The sequence below is a fragment of the Oncorhynchus mykiss genome, chromosome 10 (assembly GCF_013265735.2).
Source record: "Oncorhynchus mykiss isolate Arlee chromosome 10, USDA_OmykA_1.1, whole genome shotgun sequence".
In the NCBI taxonomy this organism is placed as follows: domain Eukaryota; kingdom Metazoa; phylum Chordata; class Actinopteri; order Salmoniformes; family Salmonidae; genus Oncorhynchus; species Oncorhynchus mykiss.
In genome coordinates, this window is record NC_048574.1 from 62,644,033 (window position 1) to 62,670,547 (window position 26,515).

At 42.9% G+C, this 26,515-nt stretch overlaps 2 protein-coding genes across 8 annotated transcripts in view; one reads left to right on the forward strand and one right to left on the reverse strand.

Annotated features, from left to right (window-relative positions):
* The window catches only part of LOC110534616 (oocyte zinc finger protein XlCOF7.1-like), a 1,104,347-nt gene that overhangs the window by 245,345 nt on the left and 832,487 nt on the right, over positions 1-26,515 (forward strand). For 2 of the 5 annotated variants that reach the window (XM_021619531.2, XM_021619530.2), the window contains exon 7: positions 1,184-2,686. The exons of the other annotated variants lie outside the window; for them this stretch is intronic. In XM_021619531.2, the coding sequence (XP_021475206.2) occupies positions 1,184-2,101 (918 nt within the window). In that variant the 3' untranslated portion in view covers positions 2,102-2,686. Of the gene's footprint in view, positions 1-1,183; positions 2,687-26,515 lie in introns of those variants that run through there. 5 annotated transcript variants of the gene reach the window in all.
* On the reverse strand, positions 8,619-25,953 carry LOC110534703 (oocyte zinc finger protein XlCOF29-like). Of its 3 annotated transcripts, none has more exons than XM_021619636.2 (6): positions 25,422-25,953; positions 23,336-23,463; positions 22,972-23,145; positions 10,621-10,785; positions 10,208-10,319; positions 8,619-10,000 (listed from the first exon to the last, which is right to left on the reverse strand). In XM_021619636.2, exons 2-6 carry the CDS (start codon positions 23,435-23,437, stop codon positions 9,027-9,029), a joined length of 1,527 nt encoding a protein of 508 aa, XP_021475311.2. In that variant the 5' UTR covers positions 23,438-23,463; positions 25,422-25,953; the 3' UTR covers positions 8,619-9,026. The 3 variants fall into 3 exon arrangements, with proteins under 3 accessions (XP_021475311.2, XP_036790378.1, XP_036790379.1); XM_036934483.1 differs by lacking the exon at positions 25,422-25,953 and adding an exon at positions 23,747-25,392; XM_036934484.1 differs by lacking the exon at positions 25,422-25,953 and adding an exon at positions 23,676-23,694.

The window sequence follows — 26,515 nt, forward strand, 5'->3', positions numbered from 1 at the left end:
CAAACGTTTGACAATCCTACCAGTTGCTAGTTACACATTATCAGGCTTCCCTTTTGAGAGAAATGGAGCATGTCATGTACTTCATTTATGAATAGCGACAGTAACTAATCTGCATTACAATAGTCAACGTGTCCAAAACAGCGACGCAACGCATGTTCTCACACACACTGTATCCCCCCCCCGTCTGTCGGTTGTAGCTCACCGTGAAGCAAGAATACCGGACCGATGACCATTGTCTAACTGCGCGCAACACTGCTTGAATAACACGCTTTTTTAGCAAAGCGCGGACAGTGTTGGCCAAGTAAGAGAGACTGCAGACTGCCATACTGTTTCCCTTTAATTTTCCGGTACCAAGTAGGTTCGGGGTCTGACCCCAAACTTCTACCTGGTTACATTAACAGTGAGAAAATATATTTTACTTGTCACGTATCGTTTTGTGCGATAAAGGTACTGTACTTCAAAGTTATGTGAGCTTATGACTATTCTGTTGAAATTAAATACAGAATTGACTCTGCTAACTTTATTTTTTATTTGTATTTTTAGGGACTCAGTTTCTCTTATCTCAGTCAAACCAAAACATTATACTTCATTCTTAAATCAACACACATGGAATTGTTTTAATAATACACTCCAATGGCTCCAAATTGTTAAGGTACTTACAGTGCCTTGCGAAAGTATTCGGCCCCCTTGAACTTTGCGACCTTTTGCCACATTTCAGGCTTCACACATAAAGACACAAAACTGTATTTTTTTTGTGAAGAATCAACAACAAGTGGGACACAATCATGAAGTGGAACGATATTTCAAACTTTTTTAACAAATCAAAACCTGAAAAATTGGGCGTGCAAAATTATTCAGCCCCTTTACTTTCAGTGCAGCAAACTCTCCAGAAGTTCAGTGAGGATCTCTGAATGATCCAATGTTGACCTAAATGACTAATGATGATAAATACAATTCACAAAAAAATACAGTTTTATATCTTTATGTTTGAAGCCTGAAATGTGGCAAATGGTCGCAAAGTTCAAGGGGGCCGACTACTTTCGCAAGGCACTGTATATCACAGTATTAGAGATGGGCTTGACTGTGGTTAACAGTTTATAATATCATGTCATGTTTCTGTGTGTACAGCAAATAGTTTTTTTATATAAACCTTTAAGCTTTTCTGTACAATCTTTTTTTGCAGTCTGCAGTCGAAGAAGATCTGCTGATATCCAGTGTTACTGGTGGGGGAGAGTGGACCTCTGAAGCGGCTGATCACCAACCCTGGCCCCGGATCAGGATCCTGAACCAGGAGCCATCCCTCTTCCTTTCTGAGTCAGAACCAGGACCCAAACGCGAGTTTGAGAGACTCCACCACCACACAGAACACAATCAGTGGACAGGTGGACTGAACAACCTCAGTCCTGGTGGTCATCAGAGAGACGGAGGCTCCAGTCAGGGATCCAGTCTGCAGCCCAGACCCTTCTCTTCACAGTCTCAGTGCAGGGATGAAGCAGGGCCTGGGGCTGATAGAGAGAGATCTTCCTTTTCATATGATGCAAACACCATAGTATCCATGATGAATAGAGCAGGTCACCCTGGGCTTCAGCCTTCACAGAGAGTGGTGGGAGACCGTGGTAGTCTTTCAGGAAGTCGGTCTTCTCCTTCAGGGTCTCATCTAATGTCTGGTGACTGGGTTCATAGAAGGCCTGGACCAGGACCTAGCCTTCCTCAGCTGCCTCATGGTAACCCCACAAATGCAGACAGGGTCAGGATAGGTGTTCACCATGAGAGTTACCTAGCCTATAACACAGCACACAATCCCAACAACACCCAAACAATGGCTAGAGGAGGTAGCTCGAAGTTGGCTCCTACTTCTCCCTCTACCTCATCTGGTGTCATTGGGTCACAACGTGGTAGGCCGAGCATTAAGACGGATGCCGACAAGCCGTATGCCTGCCCCACGTGTGGAAAGCGCTTCGCTCATGCGAACTATGTGAAGCAGCACCAGACTGTTCACACCAAGGAGAGGCCCTTCATGTGCAAGCTGTGTTACAAGAGCTTCTCCTTTCAGAGTAACCTTATCAAACATAGGAGTGTCCACAATGAGGAGAAGTCATAGCCGTGTGGCTTAAGATGTATACAGGGGATGTCTGGGAACCATTCTTTAGCTGACATATTATAGTTATCATGTGAAGTGTCTTGCGGTAAGAGGGTTTTTTGGATTACTAAGTCCCTCAGCGCTGTTCAATGTCAGTCCTGGAGGGCCAAAACCCTTCTGGGTTTCATCTTCTCCTAATAAGGGACTAATTTAGACCTAGGACACCAGGTGAGTGCAATTAACTACCAGGACTGAACAGTAGTTAGTTTTGTACTAAATAAATAGGTGAGCAAATTTGTTAATAAATGAGATATGTTGTCCTTTTGATGTGTTGATTTTGTATTTGCTTGTTTATCATTTTGAATTCAAATTGGCCTTAGTCTCCTTGGCTTCCTTCAAACCTATAGGTGTCTGTCCTTGCCAACCATTCCTTTTAGGTCATTTACGGTAATTTTTCTTAACAAGCCTGCTCTGAGCTTGAAAGATACTGATCATGGCCTTTTCTCAATTGGTTTTGAGCAACTCCGGAGTCTTCTCTCCTCCGGCCTCCTTTTGAAAAAGGTAAAAGGTAGAGTAGAGGGAATGTGGATGAAAATGTGCTTGAATGAAATGAGACTGCTTCTCCATATTCGCGGGTCATGAGGCAAATAATGTTTAGGGCTTGATCCCAAAATAAATGTGTAAAGTGATAATTAAGTTAGTTGTGCAAGAAATGTTATAGATAAAACATAAGTAACATACAGTGGCTTGCAAAAGTATTCATCCCCCTTGGCATTTTTTCAATTTTGTTACCTTACAACCTGGAATTAAAATGGATTTTTTTAGGTGTTTGTATCATTTGCTTTAAACAACATGCCAACCCCTTTGAAGATGCACAATATTTTTTATGAAACAAACAAGAAATAAGACAAAAAGCAGAACTTGAGTGTGCATAGCTATTCAACCCGCCCCAGTTAATACTTTGTAGAGCCACCTTTTGCAGCAATTACAGCTGCAAGTATTTTGGGGTATGTCTCTATAAGTTTGGCACATCTAGCCACTGGTATTTTTGCCCATTCTTTAAGGCAAAACTGCTCTAGCTCCTTCAAGTTGGATGGGTTCCGCTGGTGTACAGCAATCTTTAAGTCATACCACAGATTCTCAATTGGATGGAGGTCTGGGCTTTGACTAGGCCATTCCAAGACATTTAAATATTTCCCCTTAAACCACTCGAGTGTTGCTTTAGCAGTGTGCTTAGGGTCATTGTTTTGCTGGAAGGTGAACCTCTGTCCCAGTCTCAAATCTCTGGAAGACTGAAACAGGTTTCCCTCAAGCATTTCCCTGTATTTAGCACCATCCATCATTCCTTCAATTCTGACCAGTTTCCCAGTCCCTGCCGATGAAAAACATCCCCACAACATGATGCTGTCACCACCATGCTTCACTGTGGGGATAGTGTTCTCGGGGTGATGAGAGGTGTTGTGTTTGTGCCAGACGTAGCGTTTTCCTTGATGGCCAAAAAGCTACATTTTAGTCTCAGCTGACCAGAGTACCTTCTTCCATATGTTTGGGGTGTCTCCCAAGTTCCTTTTGGTGAAAGCCAAACGTATTTGCTTATTTTTTTCTTTAAGCAATGGCTTTTTTCTTGCCACTCTTCCGTAAAGCCCAGCTCTGTGGAGTGTACGGCTTAACCTCTTAGAGCTACCTTTTTCAATTTCCGCCTGAAGACATACCCAAATCTAACTGCCTGGAGCTCAGGCACAGAACCAAGGGTATGCATATTCTTGGTACCATTTGAAAGAAAACACTCTGAAGTTTGTGTAAATGTGAATTGAATGTAGGAGAATATAACACAATAGATCTGGTTTAGATAATACAATGAAAAAAACATGTTTTCTTTTTATTGTTGTATCATCTTTAAAATGAACAAGATTAAACAAACATTCCAATAGGATGATGGGGACAATTTCAGTGAAAAACATAAGAGGGCAACAGTACTTGTGCAAAGTTTCAGAATGATAACTTCCAAAATGAGTGTGCTACATGACATTTATCATGAAGTCACCCAGGTGTCCCACACAAGTAGCCCAAATGTACCCAAGTGGCCAAATTGGTGAAGTTATACATTTTGAAGGGAATAACTATATACAAAATACCAAAATGGTATTCGAACACACCCCCCCCAAAAACATTTTTTTTTTAGAAAAAACATGAAAAAAAAAACATTTACAAAATAACACTTTCAATATTTGGAAGACCCTCAGTCCTCTACACAATATTATGCTGCTGATGCCAGGTGCCATAGCACATCCATGCCTGCAGAAATACATTTGGGCAGATGAACACCACTTGTGGCAGGAGCTGGATGAACCAGCTTCAGTGGGGGATGGACACCTTGGCACTGGGGGCTCCCAGTTGGAGTCAGTGTCACTGTGAAAGAAAATGTTCAGTTAGAATAGTTTCACATATGAGCCCTGTATCAACAGGTATAATAAACAGATATATATAGAGTACAGGGAACATAAGGTTGAATATATTATTATAGACCTGCTAGATCTACTGTCTCATTTATATTATGACATTTCAGCTAGATCTACTGTCTCATTTATATTATGACATTTCAGCTAGATCTACTGTCTCATTTATATTATGACATTTCAGCTAGATCTACTGTCTCTATTATATAATGACAGACCAGCTAGATCTACTGTCTTTATTATATTACAACAGACCAGCTGTATCTGTCTCCATTTCCCTTTGGCCATTGTTGTGGGCCTGCCCTCCCCTCAACAGCCTCAAATAGGCTATTTCATTTCACAAATAATATTTTATATTATTAATTTCAAACAACGGCATTAGCATGAGAATAACTTACCAGTCCAAAATGATGTCCTCTTCGTTCAAAAAATATTCCTCCATTTGGGAATCGCTAAATGAATTGTCCTCGATCAATTTCTTCTAAAATTGTGTGTACATCTGTATATCTAGACTTAGATTTAGCTTTTCCTGACTTAGTTGCCATACTGATTGATATATAAACAGGAGCGTTGCTCCTTCCGGTATGAATCGTCAATGGCGAATAAACCTCTTTACGCCGGAGTTTACTACATGGGTTGGTCTTCCAACACATAAACATTACATATTGCCGTTTACCTCAGCTCATTGGCTATCTACCCAGCTAGATTTCAAGACGATCAGTGGTCATTGGGTTAAAATACAGTCAATCAACGAAACAGCGGGAAAATCATTGGTGCACAATGTCATTACTTGTCTTCAAATCGGTTTCTTTCAGTCAATACATCCCGCGAAATGACCCATCAGGCTTAGTTGTGTTACAAACAAACCAGTTGATTGCAATGAAACCAAACATGACTGGAAAAGACATGTTCTGTGTGTGTATTTACCTCAAATGTGTCGTCAAAAATGGAATGAGACGGAATTCACAACACAAGCTGTTCACAAAATGTTTTGTGTAAGGCTATAAAAATGGATTTTATCAAACAAAAAATCATTAATTGTGTAACAATGAGCATTGGGATTGCAAACAGATGAAGATCGTCAAAGGTAAACAATTTATTTTATTGCAGTTTGTGATTTTGTTACGCCTGTGCTGGTTGAAATAGTTGTTTTTTATGGGGCTCTATCCTCAGATAATCGCATCGTATTCTTTCACAGTAAATCCTTTTTAAAATCTGACAACGCAGTTGGATTAGCAAGATTCTAGGCTTTCGAAACCTGAGACACTTGTATTTTCATGAATGTTTAATATGACTATTTATGTAGCGATCACCGTATGTTGTCAAATTTCATCCCGCTACCGGGTTCCGTGCACAGAGAGGTTAACCCCCCTGTTGATCTTCTGCGCTAAACTCTTACACCCAACAATGTCTCTGCTGCTGTCACTACCACATCTATTTCCTGGGATTTATGCTCCATCAGTGCAGTACATTTAATAACCATAGCAATAAACTCAAATCCTACCTTACTAAAAATCATCCTCTCTGGATCTCTCCAGACCTACTCACTAGGTGGCTCCCTGTCAAATTACTCACCCGATTCTCTCGTTACTGCCTCAGCATAGGAAACTTCCTGCCCCACTCGAACTGTGGTAATCTATCACTAAAGCTCTGTTGAGGGCCCTAACAGAATAGCAAATGTAACGTTATGACTACTGTTCCCTGAAGGAGGGAAACAAGGTATAACATACTATGATTGAAGGATCTGAAATCCACTCCTCGCTGGCAGTCCCGCTTTCCATAGGTGATAAGCGTAAGGCTCGGACTCATTCCTTCAATTTAATACCGCTCTTCACAGAGCCCAGTAACAGGTGGTGCGAGGCCAAACGGGTGTCGTACCTCATTTCCCTCCTTCAGGGAACAGTAGTTATAGTCATTGCGTTACCTTCCCTTTCGGTCAGTCAACTTTCAGTCCCCTGTCTCCGCAGTAAGCATGCTGTGGGCTAAACACGGAGCAGTGACATCCAAGCGATAAAACCTCACAAAAGTGTGTGGTGATGTCCAACTCGCCACAGCACAAATATCTCCTACAGTCAACCCTTTAAACAACGCCCAACACGCTGCCAGACCCTTAGTGGAGTTGGCGCGTACCACACTACAGCAGGTAACCCTTGCTGCTATATGCCAGGGAGATAGCCTCCACAACCCAGTGGGAGAGACTCTGCTTAGAGAGCGGGCTAGGTACCTCTTCTGGTGAACGCCCATCCTGCCCCTGTCTGTATTGGTGGGGTACCCATGAGGTAAATGAGAAAGTCTAGACCCAGACCTTCTATGAACCCAGTCAGAAGGCATTAAACAAGATCCTGAAGGAGATGACAGACTTGGGATAGACTCTCTGTGGAGGCTGAAGCCCAGGGTGACCTGATTTTTTAATCATGGGCACTGGTGTTTGTATCATAGGAACAGGAGGGTCTATCAGCCCCAGGCCCTGCTTCATCCCTGCACTGAGACTGTGAAGAGAAGGGTCTGGGCTGCAGACTGGATCCCTGACTGGAGCCTCTGTCTCTCTGATGACCACCAGGACTGTTGTTCAGTCCACCTGTCCACTGGTTGTGTTCTGTGTGGTGGTGGTGGAGTCTCTGTCCCTCGTGGTTGGGTCCTAGTTGCAACTCGGGAAGGAAGAGCAACGGCTCCTGATCCAGAGTTCTGATCCGGGGCCAGGGTTTGTGACCAGCCGCTTCAGAGGTCCACTTTCTCCTGCAAGCAACACTGGATATCAGCAGGTCCTCATGAACTGCAGACTATAAACACTAATTGAACAGAAAAGCATAAAGGTTTATAAAATAAACTCTTTGCTGCACATACAGAAACATGACATTATAAAATATTAACCACAGTCAAGGCCATCTAACACTGAACAATATGGAGCCATTGGAGGTTATTATACAAACGTTCCATATGTGTTGATTGAAGAATTAAGTATATTTTGGTTAGACTGAGATAAAGGAAACTCCCTGCAATGATACAAAAACGTGAGATTCGAACCCTTGCCACAATCTGCGACAGTTACATGGAGCTAGGCACTCTATACAAAGAGCAATTTGACCAGTCAGTGAAATACACTTGATGTAGTTGCTTTAATTATCAGTATGTGCTGTTGTACTTCTCTGAGGAAGCTTCCGTGAACAAGTCCAAGGGTTTTAATTGGCTGATACATAATTTGTTACAGGAAATAATCACAGCCACCTGGTGAGGTTATCATAGGGCTAAATGTGCAAGGTTATGTAATGGGAACAGCTAACATGTAGCTTTTGATCACGCGCGACTACATCAATGATTTTAATTGGCTGATGCTTAACCTTGAACTTCTACTTTTTCCTAATGTTCAAAAGTATGGCCCCGAAGTGTTTACCCATCCCCACTATGTTTGAGTCCTATACTGTAGTTACAAAATTACTTAATTGTTAAACCCATCATGGTGGACATAAATGTGTTGTGGGTAAATATGAGTCAGCTATAAGTCAAAAGTCAGACAAACCTGGCAAATATTTTGATGTGTACAGGTGTTTGTTAGCATTTGTAGGTATATTAAGGCTTGGATTCAATATGATCCATCATTAACCGGCTATAGCAGACACCTGCATGGCTGTTTTGGTGGCGGAATTGTCAAATCGGTGACCAGCAGCTCGTGATCATTGTCACGAAGCAACACCCGTCCCACTCGCGTTACAAGTTCAGAATGAGAAAGTGTATGCTGTACAGAAAGTGACGCTCAAATTGAAAATCATTCAAACAAAATGAGGCCTAATCGGGGTATAGATTACATCACAAATTCCATTGTTCAAAATTGTAAAGAGGGCTGCATGGGATTTCTCTTAATGCGACTTCGTGCAGCCAATGGCAATGTCCGCTTTAGGTATAATGCCTGGAGCCGCTTGTGGATTTGACAGTGCTACCTCCAGTTCCACCTCCGACACCTCAAAACGTCAGCTATGTAGATATTGCCTAAAGTGGATTTGATTGAATCGGGCCCTTTGAAGGTTGTATTGGTGTGTGCAGAATAGGGTGAGATCAGATGTGATGAATACTGAAGACTCACAATGAAAAGTCCCATTTTGTGTTTATTAAACAAGGTGTCAAATACACCATATGAAAATCACACATACACATGTCAACAACAAAAATCGGCATGAACTTGATAAACTGCATTAATTTTCTCATTAAAAATGTGAAAAAATTTGGCGTTCTATGGATGTAATGGAATAGGAATTTGTGAACCTCAACCTACTCAGTACAAACACAATATGTAACAGACTTTTGGGCTTATATATGCTCTATATATCACACAATGTCAGGATGCAATATTCTACCTAGGAATGTTCAACACTGAAATCTGTTAACCTCATTATTCAAAATGCACCTGTGGATCTTTTTGGCTAACAACAATGAACATTGTCTTAAATGCAGAGCTTGATCTAAATGTAAAATAATTAAGTGGAATTATGTCTATTCTATAGAATGGAATGGTTTTTCTGCTGGTGTATCCTGAGATAGCTCCTCTCTGAGAACCTCTTCCCGCAGTGCGTACAGGCGAACAGCCGTTCTCCCGTGTGGACCTTCAGGTGCCTCTTCAGGCTGCCAGCTTGGGTGAAGCGCATGTGACACTCGGGGCAGCTGTAGGGTTTCTCCCCTGTGTGGACCCTCTGGTGCCTCTTCAGGTTGGACAACTGGGAGAAACTCACCCGGCAAAGATGGCAGCCGAAAGGTTTCTCCCCCGTGTGCATCCTCTGGTGGATCTCCAACTGTTTGGGGAAACTGAAGGCTTTCCCACAGAAAGAACACGGGAAGTGCTTCTCTTTTCCACCGGATCTGCTGATAGCGTCACAACTACTGTCATTTGTCAAAGGACTTGTGTAGCCATTTAGTGCACTGGCATTGTCTGAGGTCTGGTTTAACATTAGGAGAGTGTGAGGAGGATGAAGGCCAGGGAGTGTCTGTGTTGTTGCAGGGTCCATGTTCCAGTTGATAGATCCTATAGAAGGCAGGCTGTAGGCAGCACCTGTTAGGGGGTTAACCTGAGGCGCCATCAGTCTCTCTGAATCACAACTATAGGAGCAAGATGGAGCATCGCTAGCAGAGTCTGTGTCTGTTCTCTCCTGCCGCATACTGACACCTCCCCGTCCCCGCGGACCAAATCTATGCTTCGTCCTGGTCGCAGCCAATCTGTTGTCATGGAGACTAAATCCGGATGTTATTTTGTGTCCCAGTTTGGTTGTTGTTTTGTGGTCGACTGTCTGTTTCTGGTTGACAGTGTTGTTCCCCAGCCCAGAATTGAGGACACTGTCCCATCCACTGACCTCCACTATGTCGCCTCTGGTCCTGGCCTGCTCAGTAAGGTTGTCCCCTGGGCCTTTGGCTGCACCGGTCTGGATTTGGGAATCCAAGATGTCCACCCAGTCTCCTCTGTTAGCCTCCAGCCAATCACCTGCAGGAAAAAGTTAGAAAATATACTTTATAAACACGACAAAAAAACTCCACATATGTGTTTTGTCAAGTTTCTATATTGTGTTTTTGTATTTAACATAAAATTGTATTGATTGAAAAAATATATAGCCAGAAGCGTCACTAGAAGCGTCACTATTCCCATTGAATAACTATTACTGTATGTAGGTTTTATGTATTTCTCCCTTACCTTGCTCCCCCATCTTTAGTCCATTCAGCAGATCAATGCTCTCTGGTCCATCTTCTATTGTCTCCTCTTTGACCAGCAGAAGATCAGGGTTCCCATCCTCCATGTCTACTGACTGTAAGAGATACAGTGTGAGAGGATGTTGGATCCAGAAATGTGATATGAGCATCCTGCTATGGAGCTATGAGGGATTGCTTTGAGTACAATGCAAACATATTAGTTAATTTGATTACTTGACATTCTTTAATAGTTTGATAATTCAAAGGCATGGTCCATATATCTTTCCATATAAATCTTGTTCAATATGATCTAAAAGGCAAAACTGATGCTAGATCAGTACTCCTGCTCTGAGGTTGTGTGGATTCAGGCCCTGTCTGAATGGTATTCGGTCAGGGCCTGTAGTTCAGTGGGCTCACCTCAGTGAGACTGTGTGTGGTCCTGTGCTGCTCAGCTGGTTCCTCTGTGGGTTCAGGAGGTGTAGTCTGGTTGTCCTCCACGACCATGTTCCCCTCAGGGTTCCCCAGACCCTCGTCACACCCCTCCTCCTCCTTCACCAGCAGCACCTCTGGAACCTCCTCCTCCTGGAAGAGACAGGTGATACAGATTACAGACATACACTCCCTCCGGTACACACACACACACACAGAGAGAGATAATAAACACACTTTCAGGAGGGTTTACCCATCCCCACTACGTAAACAATTTTGACGTGTACAGTAGGTGTTAGTATGTGTAGGTATATTTGCTTATAAAGCGCGGTTGTGTGTACACAGAATAGGGTGAGATCAGATGTACTAAAGAGGCCCTCAATCAAGTCTAAAACAAAATTAGATTTTATTCTATTGAACATACATTTAAAAAAAAATCTGCATGAACTTGAACTGCACACATTTCCTCATTCAAAAAAGTGCCTGTAAAAAATAAAATAAAAAGTAGTTCAATGGAAGTAATGAAATAGGCATTTGTTATCATATAGCCTACTCAGTACAAACACTATGTAACAGCCGTTTTAGGCTTATACAATGCCAATGAAAGTATTCATACCCCTTGACTTATTTCACATTGTTGCGTTACAGCCTGAATTCAATGGATTTCTCTCTCATCCATCTACACACACTATCCCATAATGATAAAGCGAAAAGATGTTAAGATATTTTTGCAAATGTATTGAAAAGGAAATTTAAAAAAGTATTCACACCTGTGAGTCAATACTTTGTAGAAGCACCTTTGGCAGCAATTACAACGGAGTATTTCTGGGTAAGTCGAAGAACTGATGGATTGTGCAATATTTGCCCATTTATACTTTAACATTTTCAAGCTGTTATATTGGTTGTTGGTCATTGCTAGAAAACCATTTTCAGTTCTTGCCATAGATTAAGTATATACAGTGGGGCAAAAATGTATTTAGTCAGCCACCAATTGTGCAAGTCCTCCTACTTAAAAAGATGAGGCCTGTAATCATCATAGGTACACTTCAACTATGACAGACAAAATGAGGAAAAAAGATCCAGAAAATCACATTGTAGGATTTTTAATTAATTTATTTGCAAATTATGGTGGAAAATAAGTATTTGGTCACCTACAAACAAGCAAGATTTGTGGCTCACAGACCTGTAACTTTTTCTTTAAGAGGCTCCTCTTTCCTCCACTCGTTACCTGTATTAATGGCACCTGTTTGAACTTGTTATCAGTATAAAAGACACCTGTCCACAACCTCAAAGTCACACTCCAAACTCCACTATGGCCAAGACCAAAGTGCTGTCACAGGACACCAGAAACAAAATGGTAGACCTGCACCAGGCTGGGAAGACTGAATCTGCAATAGGTAAGCAGCTTGGTTTGAAGAAATCAACTGTGGGAGCAATTATTAGGAAATGGAAGACATACAAGACCACTGATAATCTCCCTCGATCTGGGGCTCCACGCAAGATCTCACCCCGTGGGGTCAAAATGATCACAAGAACGGTGAGCAAAAATCCCAGAACCACACGGGGGGGACCTAGTGAATGACCTGCAGAGAGCTGGGACCAAAGTAACAAAGCCTACCATCAGTAACACACTACGCCGCCAGGGACTCAAATCCTGCAGTGCCAGACGTGTCCCCCTGCTTAAGCCAGTACATGTCCAGGCCCGTCTGAAGTTTGCTAGAGAGCATTTGGATGATCCAGAAGAAGATTGGGAGAATGTCATATGGTCAGATGAAACCAAAATATAACTTTTTGGTAAAAACTCAACTCGTCGTGTTTGGAGGACAAAGAATGCTGAGGTGCATCCTAAGAACACCATACCTACTGTGAAGCATGGGGGTGGAAACATCATGCTTTGGGGCTGTTTTTCTGCAAAGGGACCAGGACGACTGATCCGTGTAAAGGAAAGAATGAATGGGGCCATGTATCGTGAGATTGAGTGAAAACCTCCTTCCATCAGCAAGGGCATTGAAGATGAAACGTGGCTGGGTCTTTCAGCATGACAATGATCCCAAACACACCGCCCGGGCAACGAAGGAGTGGCTTTGTAAGAAGCATTTCAAGGTCCTGGAGTGGCCTAGCCAGTCTCCAGATCTCAACCCCATAGAAAATCTTTGGAGGGAGTTGAAAGTCCGTGTTGTCCAGCAACAGCCCCAAAACATCACTGCTCTAGAGGAGCTCTGCATGGAGGAATGGGCCAAAATATCAGCAACAGTGTGTGAAAACCTTGTCAAACGTTTTCTGTACGTCTTCACCTCTGTCATTGCCAACAAAGGGTATATAACAAAGTATTGAGATAAATTATTTGGTATTGGTCAAGTATTTGTTCAATAACAAAAGTTTTCCACCATAATTTGCAAATAAATTCATAAATCCTACAATGTGATTTTCTGGATTTTTTTCTCATTTTGTCTGTCATAATTGAAGTGTACCTATGATGAAAATTACAGGCCTCTCATCTTTAAGTGGGAGAACTTGCACAATTGGTGGCTGACTAAATACTTTTTTGACCCTGTGTGTGTGTGTGTGTGTGTGTATATATATTATATTTATACCATTTATGAATAATCAATTCAATTGGGTTTATGAACACTGAGAACAGGGAGTTATTAACAATAGCTAGCACTTTTCAGATATGCAATTAAACTGTTTTAAGGTGGTGGGGATAGGATCGAGCAGGCAGGTAGGGCATGCCTGTCAACCAGTGAAAATAAATCCATAGTGCCTTTGCGTGGTAGGCTAGGGCACATACTTTGTATATATAGTGTAAGTGAACACCCCTTCAAATGAATGGATTTGGCTATTTCAGCTATACCCATTTCTGACAGGTAGGTACAATTGAGCTTACATCCATGCAATCTCCAGACATAGTCGCTGTAGAATGGCCTTACTGAAGAGATCAGTGACTTTCAACATGGCACCGTCATAAGATGCCACCTTTCCAACAAGTCAGTTTGTCAAATCTCTGCCCTATTAGAGCTTCCCCGGTCAACTATAAGTGCTGTTACTGAAGTGGAAACGTCTAGGAGCAACAAGGGCTCAGCCGCAAATTGATAGGCCACACAAGCTGACAGAACGGGACCGCCGAGTGCTGAAGCGCGTAAGGATTGTCTGTTCTCTGTTAAAATACTCATTACCAAGTTCCAAACGGCTTCTGGAAGCAACACCAGCACAAGAACAGTTTGTCGAGAGCTTCATGAAATGGGTTTCCATGGCCGAACAGCTGCACACAAGCCTACGATCACCATGAGCAATGCTAAGTGTCGGCTGGAGAGGTGTAAAGCTTGCCACCTGCCCCAATGCAAAGTGCCAACTGTAAAGTTTGGTGGATGAATAATGGTCTAGAGCCCCTTAAATTACAGTGAAGGGAAATGTTAACGCTACAGCATACAATGACATTCTAGAAAATTCTGTGCTTCCAAATTTGCGGCAACAGTTTGGGGAAGGCCTTTTCCTGTTTCAGCATGACAATGGCCCTGTGCAAAGTGAAGTCCATACAGAAATTGTTTGTCGACATCAGTGTGGAAGAACTTGACTGGCCAGCACAGAGCCCTGACCTCAAACCCATGAATTGGAATGGTACTCAGTAATGTCTTTTATTTTCCCCAAACATGACTTTCTATTAAGGACAAAAAGTGAATTGCTTTGTAATATTTTTTGCAGTATTACTTTAGCGTCTTGTTGCAAACAGGATGCATGTTGTGGAATATTTTTGATTCTGTATAAACTTCCTTTTCACTCTGTCATTTAGGTTAGTATTGTGGAGTAACTACAATGATGTTGATCCATCCCCAGTTTTCTCCCATCACAACCATTAAACAAGGTAACTGTTTTAAAGTCACCATTGGCCTTAGTGAAATCCCAGAGCAGTTTCCTTCCTCTCCGGTAACAGAGTTAGACAGTCTCTTTGTAGTAACTGGGTGTATTGATACACCATCCAAAGAGTAATTAATAACGTCACCATGCTCAAAGGGATATCCAATGTATTTTTTATTTATTTTTTTACCAATTGCTGCCCTTCTTTGTGAGGCATTGTAAAAACCTCCCTGGTCTTTCTGGTTGAATCAGTGTGAGATAAAAATATATATTTAGATACTTTTGTATCTATATTCACAATAACACGAGTCCTATAGTCGACATAACCTGAAAGGCCGCTCAGCAAGGAAGAAGCCACTGCTCCAAACCCACCATTAAAAAAAAAACAGACTACGGTTTGCAACTGCACATAGGGACAAAGATTGTACTTTTTGGAGAAATGTCCGGTCTGATGAAACAAAAATAGAACTGTTTGGCCATAATGACCATCGTTATGTTTGGAGGAAGAAGGGGGAGGCTTGCAAGCCAAAGAACATCATCCCAAATGTGAAGCACGGGGGTGGCAACATGTTGTGGGGGTGCTTTGCTGCAGGAGGGAGTGGTGCACTTCACAAAATAGATGGCATCATAAGGCAGGAAGTTAAAGCTTGATCACAAATGGGTCTTCCAAATGGACAAGTTGGTGTGGGGGCTGTGCTTTGGCAAAGTGGGTGGGGTTATATCCTTCCTGTTTGGCCCTGTCTGGGGGTATCATCGGATGGGGCCACAGTGTCTCTTGACCCCTCCTGTCTCAGCCTCCAGTATTTATGCTGCAGTAGTTTATGAGTCGGGGGGCTAGGGTCAGTTTGTTATATCTGGAGTACTTCTCCTGTCCTATCCGGTGTCCTGTGTGAATTTAAGTATGCTCTCTCTAATTCTCTCTTTCTCTCTCTCTCGGAGGACCTGAGCCCTAGGACCATGCCTCAGGACTACCTGGCATGATGACTCCTTGCTGTCCCCAGTCCACCTGGCCGTGCTGCTGCTCCAGTTTAAACTGTTCTGCCTGTGATGATTATTATTATTATTATTATTATTATTATTATTATTATTATTATTATTATTATTATTATTATTATTATTATTATTATTATTATTAGACCATGCTGGTCATTTATGAACATTTGAACATCTCCACCAGGCACAGCCAGAAGAGGACTGGCCACCCCACACAGCCTGGTTCCTCTCTAGGTTTCTTCCTAGGTTTTGGCCTTTCTAGGGAGTTTTTACTAGCCACCGTGCTTCTACACCTGCATTGCTTGCTGTTTTAGGCTGGGTTTCTGTACAGCACTTTGAGATGTCAGCTGATGTACGAAGGGCTGTATAAATAAATCTGATACGATTTTGATTTGACAATGACCCCAAGCATACTTCCAAAGTTGTGGCAAAATGGCTTAAGGACAACAAAGTCAAGGTATTGGAGTTGCCATCACAAAGCCCTGACCTCAAGCCCTGAAGATTTGTGTGGGCAGAACTGAAAAAGCATGTGTGAGCAAAGATGCCTACAAACCTGACTCAGTTACACCAGCTCTGTCAGGAGAAATGGAACAAAATTCACCCAATTTATTGTGGGAAGCTTGTGGAAGTTAAACAATATAAATGCAATGCTAGCAAATACTAATTGAGTGTACGTAAACTTCTGACCAACTGGGAATGTGATGAAAGAAATAAAAGCTTAAAAGATATCATTCTCTACTATTATTCTGACATTTCACATTCTTAAAATAACGTGGTGATCCTAACTAACCTAAGACAGGGATTTTTTACTAGGATTAAATGTCAGGAATTGTGGAAAAACTGAGTTTAAATGTATTTGGCTAAGGTGTATGTAAACCTGCGACTTCAACTGTATATCACAGTGTCTGAATGCAATACTTTTACGAGAATCTTCAACACTGAAATCTTTTACTCTCGTAATTGCAAATCAAATGTTATTTGTCTCATGCGCCGTATACAACATGTGTAGACCTTACAGTGAAATGATTACTTAACCAACAATTACGTTTTAAGAAAATCCCTAAAAAATAAGAGATAAGAATAACAAATAAAGAGCAGCAGTAAATAACAAGCCTCTTGGAAGCCTCTTGGACCTAGACATGGCGCTCCGGTACCGCTTGCCGTGCGGTAGCAGAAAGAACAGTCTATGACTTGGGTGGCTGGAGTATTTTTGGGGCTTTCCTCTGACACCGCCTGGTATAGAGGTCCTGGATGGCAGGTAGCTTGGCCTCGGATGTACTGGGCCGTACGCACCATCCTCTGTAGTGCCTTGCGGTCGGAGGCCGAGCAGTTGCCATACCAGGCAGTGATGCAACCCGACAGGATGCTCTCGATGGTGCAGCTGTAGAAGCAGTCTCCTGAGGGGGAATAGGTTTTGTTGTGCCCGCTTCACAACTGTCATGGTATGCTTGGACCATGTTAGTTTGTTGGTGATGTGAACACCAAGGAACTTGAAGCTCTCAACCTGCTTCACTACAGCCCCGTCGATGAGAATGGGGGCATGCTCGGTCCTCCTTTTCCTATAGTCCACAATCATCTCCTTTGTGTCTTGATCACATTGAGGGAGAGGTTGTTGTCCTTGCACCACACGGTCAGGTCTCTGACCTCCTCCCTACAGGCTTTCTCATCATTGTCAGTGATCAGGCCTACCACTGTTGTGTCATCAGCAAACTTAATGATGGTGTTGGAGTCGTGCCTGGCCGTGCAGTCATGAGTGAACAGGGAGTACAGGAGGGGACTGAGCACACACACCTGAGGGGCCCCCGTGTTGAGGATCAGCGTGGCAGATTTGTTACCTACCTTTACCACCTGGGGGTGACCCGTCAGGAAGTCCAGGATCCAGTTGCAGAGGGAGGTGTTTAGTTCCAGGGTCTTTAGATTAGTGATGAGCTTTGAGGGCACTATGGTGTTGAACACTGAGCTGTAGTCAATGAATAGCATTCTCACATAGGTGTTCCTTTTTTTCCAGGTGGGAGAGGGCAGTGTGGAGTGCAATAGAGATTACACCTGTGGATCTGTTGGTGCGGTATGCAAATTGTAGTGGGTCTAGGGTTTCTGGGATAATGGTGTTGATGTGAGCCATGACCAGCCTTTCAAAGCATTTCATGACTGCAGACGTGAGTGCTACAGGTCAGTAGTCATTTAGACAGGTTACCTTAGTGTTCTTGAGCACAGGGACTATGGTTGTCTGCTTAACCTGTTGAGTGTAGGGGGCAGTATTTTGATGTTTGGATGAAAAACGTACCCAAATGAAACTGCCTATTTCTCAGGCCCAGAATCTAGATTATGCATATAATTGTCAGATTAGGATAGAAAACTAAAGTTTCCAAAACTGTCAAAATATTGTCTGTGAGTATAACAGAACTGATATTACAGGCGAAAACCTGAGGAAAATCCAACCCGAAAATGCTGTTTTTCCTGAAAGCTCTGTTCCATTGCCTGCCATCGCTCCATTTAAAAAGGGATCTCAACCAGATTCCTTTTCATATGGCTTCCACATGCTGTGAACAGTCTTTAGACATAGTTTCAGGCTTTTATTTTGAAAAATGAGCGAGAAAGATCACCGCGTCATTGTATGGCTGGGTGCCAGCAGCATTTTGCATGCGCAACAGCTTGGAGCAGACATTTTCTCTCTCCTATTGAAGAAGCTACAGTCCCGGTTGAAATATTATCGATTATATATTTTTAAAACAACCTGAGGATTGATTATAAAAAACATTTGACATGTTTCTACGAACTTTACGGATACTATTTGGAATTTGTCTGCTCCGTCGTGACCGCTCGAGCCTGTGGATTTCTGAACATAACACGCCAACCAAATGGAGGTATTTTGGATATAAAAATAATCTTTATGGAACAGAAGGAACATTTGTGTAACTGGGAGTCTCGTGAGTGCAAACATCCGAAGATCAAAGGTAAGTGATTATTACTTTTCTGACTTTCGTGACCAATCTACTTGGTTGCTAGCTGTTTGTAATGTTTGTCTGCTGAGAGAGATGTCCTTACATAAACGCTTGGTATGCTTTCGCCGAAAAGCTTTTTTGAAATCTGACACGCCAGGTGGATTAACAACAAGCTAAACTGTGTTTTGCTATATTGCACTTGTGATTTCATAAATATCTTTTTGTAATTTAATTTGGCGCTCTGCAATTCAGCGGATGTTGACGAAAATGATCCCGCTAACGGGATGGGCGCGTCAAGAAGTTAAAATATGTTGGTATTACAGGCTCAGACAGGGAGAGGTTGAAAATGTCAGTGAAGACACTTGCCAATTGGTCAGCGCATGCTCGGAGTACACGTCCTGGTAATCCGCCTGGCCCAGCAGCCTTATGAATGTTAACCCGTTTAAAGGTCTTACTCACATCGGCTGCAGAGAGTGTGATCACACAGTCTTCCGGAACAGCTGATGCTCTCATGCATGTTTCAGTGTTACTTGCCTCAACGTGGGCATAGAAGTTATTTAGCTCATCTGGTAGGCTCGTATCACTAGGCAGCTCTCGACTGTGCTTCCCTTTGTAGTCTAATAGTTTGCAGGCCCTGCCACATCCAACGAGCATCGGAGCCGGTGTAGTACGATTCGATCCTGTGATGGTTTGTCGGAGGGAATAGCAGGATTTCTTATAAGCTTCCGGGTTAGAGTCCTGCTCCTTGAAAGCGGCAGCTCTACCCTGTAGCTCAGTGTGAATGTTGCCTGTAATCCATGGCTTCTGGTTGGGTATGTACGTACAGTTAATGTGGAGACGACGTTATTGATAAAGCCAGTGACTGGTCTGGTGTACACCTCAATGCCATCGGAAGAATCCCGGAACATATTTCAGTCTGTGCTAGCAAAACAGTCCTGTAGTTTAGCATCTGCTTCGTCTGACCACTTTTTTACAGACTGAGTCACAGGTGCATCTTGTTTTAATTTTTGCTTGTAAGCAGGATCAGGAGGATAGAGTTAAGGTCAAATTTGCCAAATGGAGGGCGAGCTTTGCACGCGTGCGTTTCTGTGTGTGGAGTAAAGGTGGTCTAGAAAATATTTCCCTCTGGTTCCACATTTAACATGCTGATAGAAATTAGGTAAAACTGATTTAAGTTTCCCTGCATTAAAGTCCCCAGCCACTAGGAGCGCCGCCTCTGGATGAGCGTTCCTGTTTGCTTATGGCGGAATACAGCTCATTGAGTGCTGTTTTAATGCCAACGTCGGTCTGTGGTGGTATGTAGACAGTAGAGGTCGACCGGTTAATCGGAATGGCCGATTAATTAGGGCCGATTTCAAGTTTTCATAAAAGGAAATCGGTGTCGCATTTTTTTTTACACCTTTAACTAACAAGTCAGTTAAGAACACATTCTTATTTTCAATGACGGCCTAGGAACGGTGGGTTAACTGCCTCTTTCAGGGGCAGAACGACAGATTTTTACCTTGTCAGCTCGAGGGATTCAATCTTGCAACCTTACAGTTAACTAGTCCAACGCTCTAACCACCGGATTACATTGCACTCCACGAGGAGACTGCCTGTTACGCGAATGCAATAAGCCAAGGTAAGTTGCTAACCAGCATTAAACTTCTTATAAAAAACAATCATAATCACTAGTTAACTACACATGGTTGATGATATTACTAGTTTATCTAGCATGTCCTGTGTTGCATATAATCGATGCGGTGCGTATCGTTGCTCCAATGTGTACCTAACTATAAACATCAATGCCTTAAAATCAATACACAGAAGTATATATTTAATTTATAAAATAAATCCAGGTTAGCAGGCAATATTAACCAGGTGAAATTGTGTCACTTCTCTTGCGTTCATTGCACGCAGAGTCAGTGTATATGCAACAGTTTGGGCCGCCTAATTTGCCAGAATTCTACATAATTATGACATAACATTGAAGGTTGTGCAATGTAACAGGAATTTTTAGACTTATGGATGCCACCCGTTAGATAAAATACGGGACGGTTCCGTATTTCACTGAAAGAATAAATGTCTCGTTTTTGAGATTATTGTTTTCCGGATCTGGCCATATTAATGACCTAAGGCTCGTATTTCTGTGTGTTATCATGTTATAACTAAGTCTATGATTTGATAGAGCAGTCTGATTGAGTTATGGTAGGCAGCAACAGCATTCATTCAAACAGCACTTTCATGCGTTTGCCAGCAGCTGTTTATGACTTCAAGCCTATCAACTCCCGAGATTAGGCTGGTGTAACCGATGTGAAATGGCTAGTTAGTTAGCGGGGTGCGCGCTAACAGCGTTTCAGACGTCACTCGCGCTGAGACTTGGAGTAGTTGTTCCCCTTGCTCTGCATGGGTAACGCTGCTTCGAGGGTGGCTGTTGTCTTTGTGTTCCTGGTTCGAGCCCAGGTAGGCGCGAGGAGAGGAATGGAAGCTATACTGTTACACTGGCAATACTGAAGTGCCTATAAGAACATCCAATAGTCAAAGGTTAATGAAAAACAAATGGTAGAGAGAGAAATAGTCCTATAATAACTACAACCTAAAACTTCTTACCTGGGAATATTGAAGACTCATGTTAAAAGGAACCACCAGCTTTCATTTGTTCTCATGTTCGGAGCAAGGAACTTAAACTATAGCTTTCTTACATGGCACATATTGCACTTTTACTTTCTCCTCCAACACTTTGTTTTTGCATTATTTAAACCAAATTGAACATGTTTCATTTGAGGCTAAATTTATTTTATTCATGAATTATATTAAGTTAAAATAAGTGTTCATTCAGTATTGTTGTAATTGTCATTATTACAAATAAATAAAATAAAAATCTGCAGATTAATCGGTATCGGCTTTTTTTGGTCCTCCAATAATCGGTGTTGAAAAATTGTAAAATCGGTCGACCTCTAGTAGAGCGCTACAAATGAACTCTATCTACCTAGAGAGAATCTCATGATAAGCTGTAGACCACACTCAGGTGAGCAAAACCCTGAGACTTCCTTAGATATTGTGCACCAACTATTGTTACAAATATGCATAGGCCCCCGCCCTGTGTCTTACCAGAGGCTGCGGTTCTGTCGATAGCGTATAACCCGCCAGGTGTATATTCTTACTGTCATCGTTCAGCCACGACTCATTGAAAACATAAGATGTTACAGTTAACGTCCCGTTGGTGGGATATACGTGCTTTCAGTTTGTCCCATTTATTTTCCAGCGATTGAACATTAGCTAGCAGTACAGAAGGCAAGGGCAGATTAGCCACTCGTCACCTGATCCTCACAAGCCAGCCTGATCTCTTTCTGCGAAACCTACGTTTACTTTGCCAGCGAATCATGGGGATCTGGACCTGGTCGGGTGTCCATTGTATATCCCTCACATCCGACTCATTGAAGAAGTCCTCGTCCAATATGAGGTGAGTAATCCCAGTTCAAATGTCCAGAAGCTCTTTTCGGTAATAAGAGACGGTAGCACCAACATTATGTACAAAACAAGTTGCGAACAACGCAAAAAAAACAAGCAAAATAGCATGGTGGGTTAAGAGCCGATAAGACGGCAGCCCTACCCGCCGGCGCCATCTTCAGTATGCATCAAACGCATCCGAGGATGTTTTAAGCTGACAACAATCACAATACATCTGTCTTTAACGCAGGGTATGATCTAAACGTCAAAAGCTATCGAGTGGAATGGTTACTTTCTATGTTCTAGAATGGGATTTTTTTTCTGCTGGTGTGTCCTTAGGTAGCACCTCTCTTAGAACTTCTTCCTGCAGTGTGTACAGGCGAACGGCTTCTATCCCCTGTGGACCTTGAGGTGCATGTTCAGCTGAAGCTTGCAGGAGAATCCACCCTCTGGTGGATCTCCACCCTCTGGGGGCAGCTGAAGCCTTTGTGAAAGAATATGCAGAGGAACATTTGTCTTTAATATTGACTCATGTTGCTCCCCCTCCCCACGACTTGGCCCTTTGAGTTCAATACCTGATTGAAAAGGACGTTTGAATCAGAAGGCCCCATCGATGAGGAAATTGGGTCGCAATCCCTGAACGTGTGGAAAGGGGAGTGGGTCGTGACACTTGGATTTGTCTCTAAGCTTTCCCTGTAAACTAAGAAATATCTGAATTCCATGTGGGAGGAACGTCACACTCCGCTTTCACAGTCACTTCATCTACAACCAGACCCTGCCCTTTCCCATCTAGGCACCCTTCAGAGTATACACTACTACTGTACAGGTTCCAGTCCCCTCTAGACAGATCAGTTTGTGTCTAAACCAAATGGGATGTCGCCAGGGTCCATCTCTGTAGCGTAAGAACAAGACGGATAATGGCTGCCAATGTCTAAAACATCACTATCCCCAATTAACCATCCTCTGGCTCTGCTGAAATACCTGTAAATACTCTGAGCCAGGAGCAAGAGTTCAGCCCCACCCCATCTCTCTGGGTCTGATCTGTGGTTAGATCCTGCATGTTACATTTAAAGTCTCGGAGTGCGTCTGACTTGAGGACGGTGTTCCCCGTTCCACTGACCTCGCTGATGTTGCGTTGTGTCCTGGCCTGGGGCATGGTGACGGTGGGGCAGTCACCCATCGCTACAGGGGGCGTCACTCCAGCCTCGGCGCCAGTCTGGATGTCTCTGTTGTGTCTTGGGTTCTCTCCTTCAGTCCTCTCCTGCTTTACCCCAGGACCTGCAGCCTCTGCAGACTGACACAAGAAGAGATTATTATCTTTACATGATTTGAATTGGATAACAATGTTGTAGGGAAGTCTCACAGCACCCCTATGGCAGATAAGGATGTACATGTAAGCAAATGAATAGCCGAGGGGAGCCTTTCTGAAATAAACAGGCCACATTTGATGTACTCCAATTTTGACGTAATACTATGACACTAACCTCTATCACAATAACATGCTTGGTTGAGGTTCCACTCCCCTCAACAGCTATGGGTTGGTCATCTCTCCACGTGTTGTGTCCCGCTGGGTTCACAAAGCTCATGTGGCCTCCAGTGGGATGTCCTTCACCTAATAGGGTTATTGGGGGGGGGGGTTAAATTAGGTATTGTCCACGTAGTGTAGATTTTGACTAGGTGGGATGCAGCGAATGTCAGAAGTCACTTTCCGTATCAGGTTAGCAGACTTTACGAAGCAATATAGGATACTTAACCTAACTATAATAACCTGCTACCTTACGTTAAGGTTAAGAAAAGTACAAGCTAAAATCCCAAAATTCTCACCGACTCAACTTTTGACATTAGCGGGATGACATCCCTTCTAGACATGACCCACAGCCTTCTGCAAAATGTACCTCTTGCCATTCCTCTGTATCGATCGAGGATCTTGACACTACTGGGACGACTGGCGAGGACGCGCTCCCGTGCCACCTTCAGTTCCAGTAGCTGTAGTTTCCTACGCAATACCCTGTTTTCTTTCTGGCTTTGATTTATTTCCAGACGAAACACTGCATAGTCGTCGTCTACGAGTTTACAGATCTCGGTCACGGCTGAATTCGCTAGCAGCTCCATGATGGAGGCTATTTGAGTGTGAAAACCCATACAGTTAGCCATTGTTAGCTAACGTTAACAGCTAGCTAGCGTTACCTAGATAACATCTATCAAGTAAGTCCCGTCTCCAACGCGATTTAAATTCTACCTGGAGTGATGTTGTGCGGTTTTGAGTTCCAGGGTGTTAATAAAAGTCTAAATTCCAACAAAAATGCTAACGTGGAAATGGTTCTTGATCATTGTTTACTTGCGTTTACACAGATGTTATTGGTTGAAGTCAGCTCAAATGGTGCGGCTAAATAAAAAGTATATGCGCGCTGTTCTTTGAAATACGGTATTGCTTATTACGTTACACATCAAATCTATTAATTGCCTTTCCGTATTTGAGAAAAAAAAGTATGTCCTCCGTGAACCGGAAACCGATAAGTGGTCTTCTTTGAGGTTTAACGGGGGTTGGCATGTTGCATTACCGCCACCTACTAGACTGGAGTACACCTCCCGTATACTTTGCTTAAAAATAAAAACAAATACCCTACCATCTAACACTACACTCACAAAAAAATAACAACCCTTGTCCACTATTTAAATCTATGTAGTCTACCTCAGGCCAACAACCTGACACCACCACTTAACACACCCATTAACTCTGATGTCAGCTACCTCTTTGCAGCTGCCACCACAACCTCAATTTTCTGCGACTTACATTCCATCCCTGCAGTACAATTGATAATCATTGCTAGAAATCCAATCTTACTGAAACATATGTCACTTGTTGTCCTATCGCTCTACTGGTACAGATATTCTACTCACACCACTCCTCTCAGGATCCCTCCTCCTTGACCCATCTTCCTCTACTTTCTTCACTGCCTCAGCCAGCCCAGCCTCACATTCAATTCAGCCCAGCAGCATATGACAACTTCTGCACTACTCTAACCCTGGAAACCTCAACCTGCCTCTCGCACTGGACATTTCTGATCTCAAGCCCCATAGGCACCCCTACAGGTAACACATACCACTACTTTCCTGACCAGCAGAAACACAAAATTATCACAAGACCACTTCTAGTTTCCCTCACCGATTCCACAGCACCCAACTCTTTTCATCCACCTGAAACCACAAATGGATCAGCCAAAAGGGTCCACTTTTTCCAAACTTCACTCCTACGGTCACAGATTCATCAATATCCTGACCCTCAGTGCTAGCCTCGGGCTCAGAGAACTTCCCTACACCGACCACCTCCCATACTTCGCCCTCATTGACTTCCAATTCTCCTCATGTCTTCAGCTCACTCTGCTTACACTTTCTACCATTCTTCTTTAACAAACCATCTCCCTTTTCCCCATCATTTTTAACCAACTCAAGCCTCACCATCTTCCTCTCTCAGACCTCCTCTGCCTCTCCTTTCACCCCCTCCATATTCCAAGTATACATCTCCTTATGATAATATTGCACTTCTACTGACATACATATTGTTCTTACCTTGTCAAGGGACGCAATTTTAACGGCTGTCACAATCTCGTACAGTCAGCACGAACCCCTCGGGATGTATTTCTCAACAGTGTATCCCACTTATAAAGCATCTGTTTCGTTTTGATGTTCTTTATCAAAAGCTATCGTGCCGCTTTTCCTTTTCAAACAAGCGCGCTCTTCCAACCACCCTCCACCCGGGTGTGCCTTCCGACCTCCGATAAGTGGCCAGAGGATATAAATTCGTTAGTAGTCCAAAGGAAGTGTCCTCCCCTCCTTGATAGTCTTTTTGGAATCTACCATGCCACCTTTGAATCAGCTTTTGTTTTGTTGCTGGAGAAAAGCATGCAGCTGTTTAAAAACAAATACAGTGCCTTACAAAAGTATTCATCACCCTTGGCGTTTTTCCCATTTTTGCTGCATTACAACCTGTAATCTAAATAGATTTTTATTTGGATTTCATGTAATGGACATACGCAAAATAGTCCAAATTGGTGAAGTGAAATGATTTTTTTTTTTTTTTTATTCTAAAAAATAAAAAACGGAAAAGTGGTCTGTGCATATGTATTCACCCCCTTTGCTATGAAGCCCCTAAATAAGATCTGGTACAACCAATTATCTTCAGAAGTAACATAATTAGTTAAATAAAGTCCACCTGTGTGCAATCTAAGTGTCACACGATCTGACACATGATCTCAGTATATATACACCTGTTCTGAAAGGCCCCAGAGTCTGCAATACCCCTAAGCAAGGGGCACCATGAATACCAAGGAGTGCTCCAAACAGGTCAGGGACAAAGTTGTGGAGAAGTACAGATCAGGGTTGGGTTATAAAAAAATATATCAGAAACGTTGAACATCCCATGGAGAACCTATAAATCATTATAAAAGAATTGAAAGAATATGGCACCATGACAAACCTGCCAAGAGAGGGTCGCCCACCAAAACTTACAGACCAGGCAAGGATGGCATTAATCAGAGAGACACCAAATGTAACTCTGAAGGAGCAGCAAAGCTCCACAGCGGAGATTGGAGTATCTGTCCACAGGGCCACTTTAAAGAGAATATGTTCCACCCAGACTGTTCTCCTGGAGTAGGATCTGGTGG

What these genes read in the sequence shown, in the direction of transcription:
- LOC110534703 (XM_036934483.1), bottom strand. Translation starts at nt 24,005, where the DNA reads ATGGCTAACTGTATGGGTTTTCACACTCAAATAGCCTCCATCATGGAG. An exon ending in ATACAGAGGAATGGCAAGAG is followed by an intron (nt 23,464 to 23,746) that starts GTACATTTTGCA and finishes TAACCCTATTAG; the next exon opens with GTGAAGGACATCCCACTGGA. An exon ending in CACAACGCAACATCAGCGAG is followed by an intron (nt 10,786 to 22,971) that starts GTCAGTGGAACG and finishes TGTCTCTTCCAG; the next exon opens with GAGGAGGAGGTTCCAGAGGT.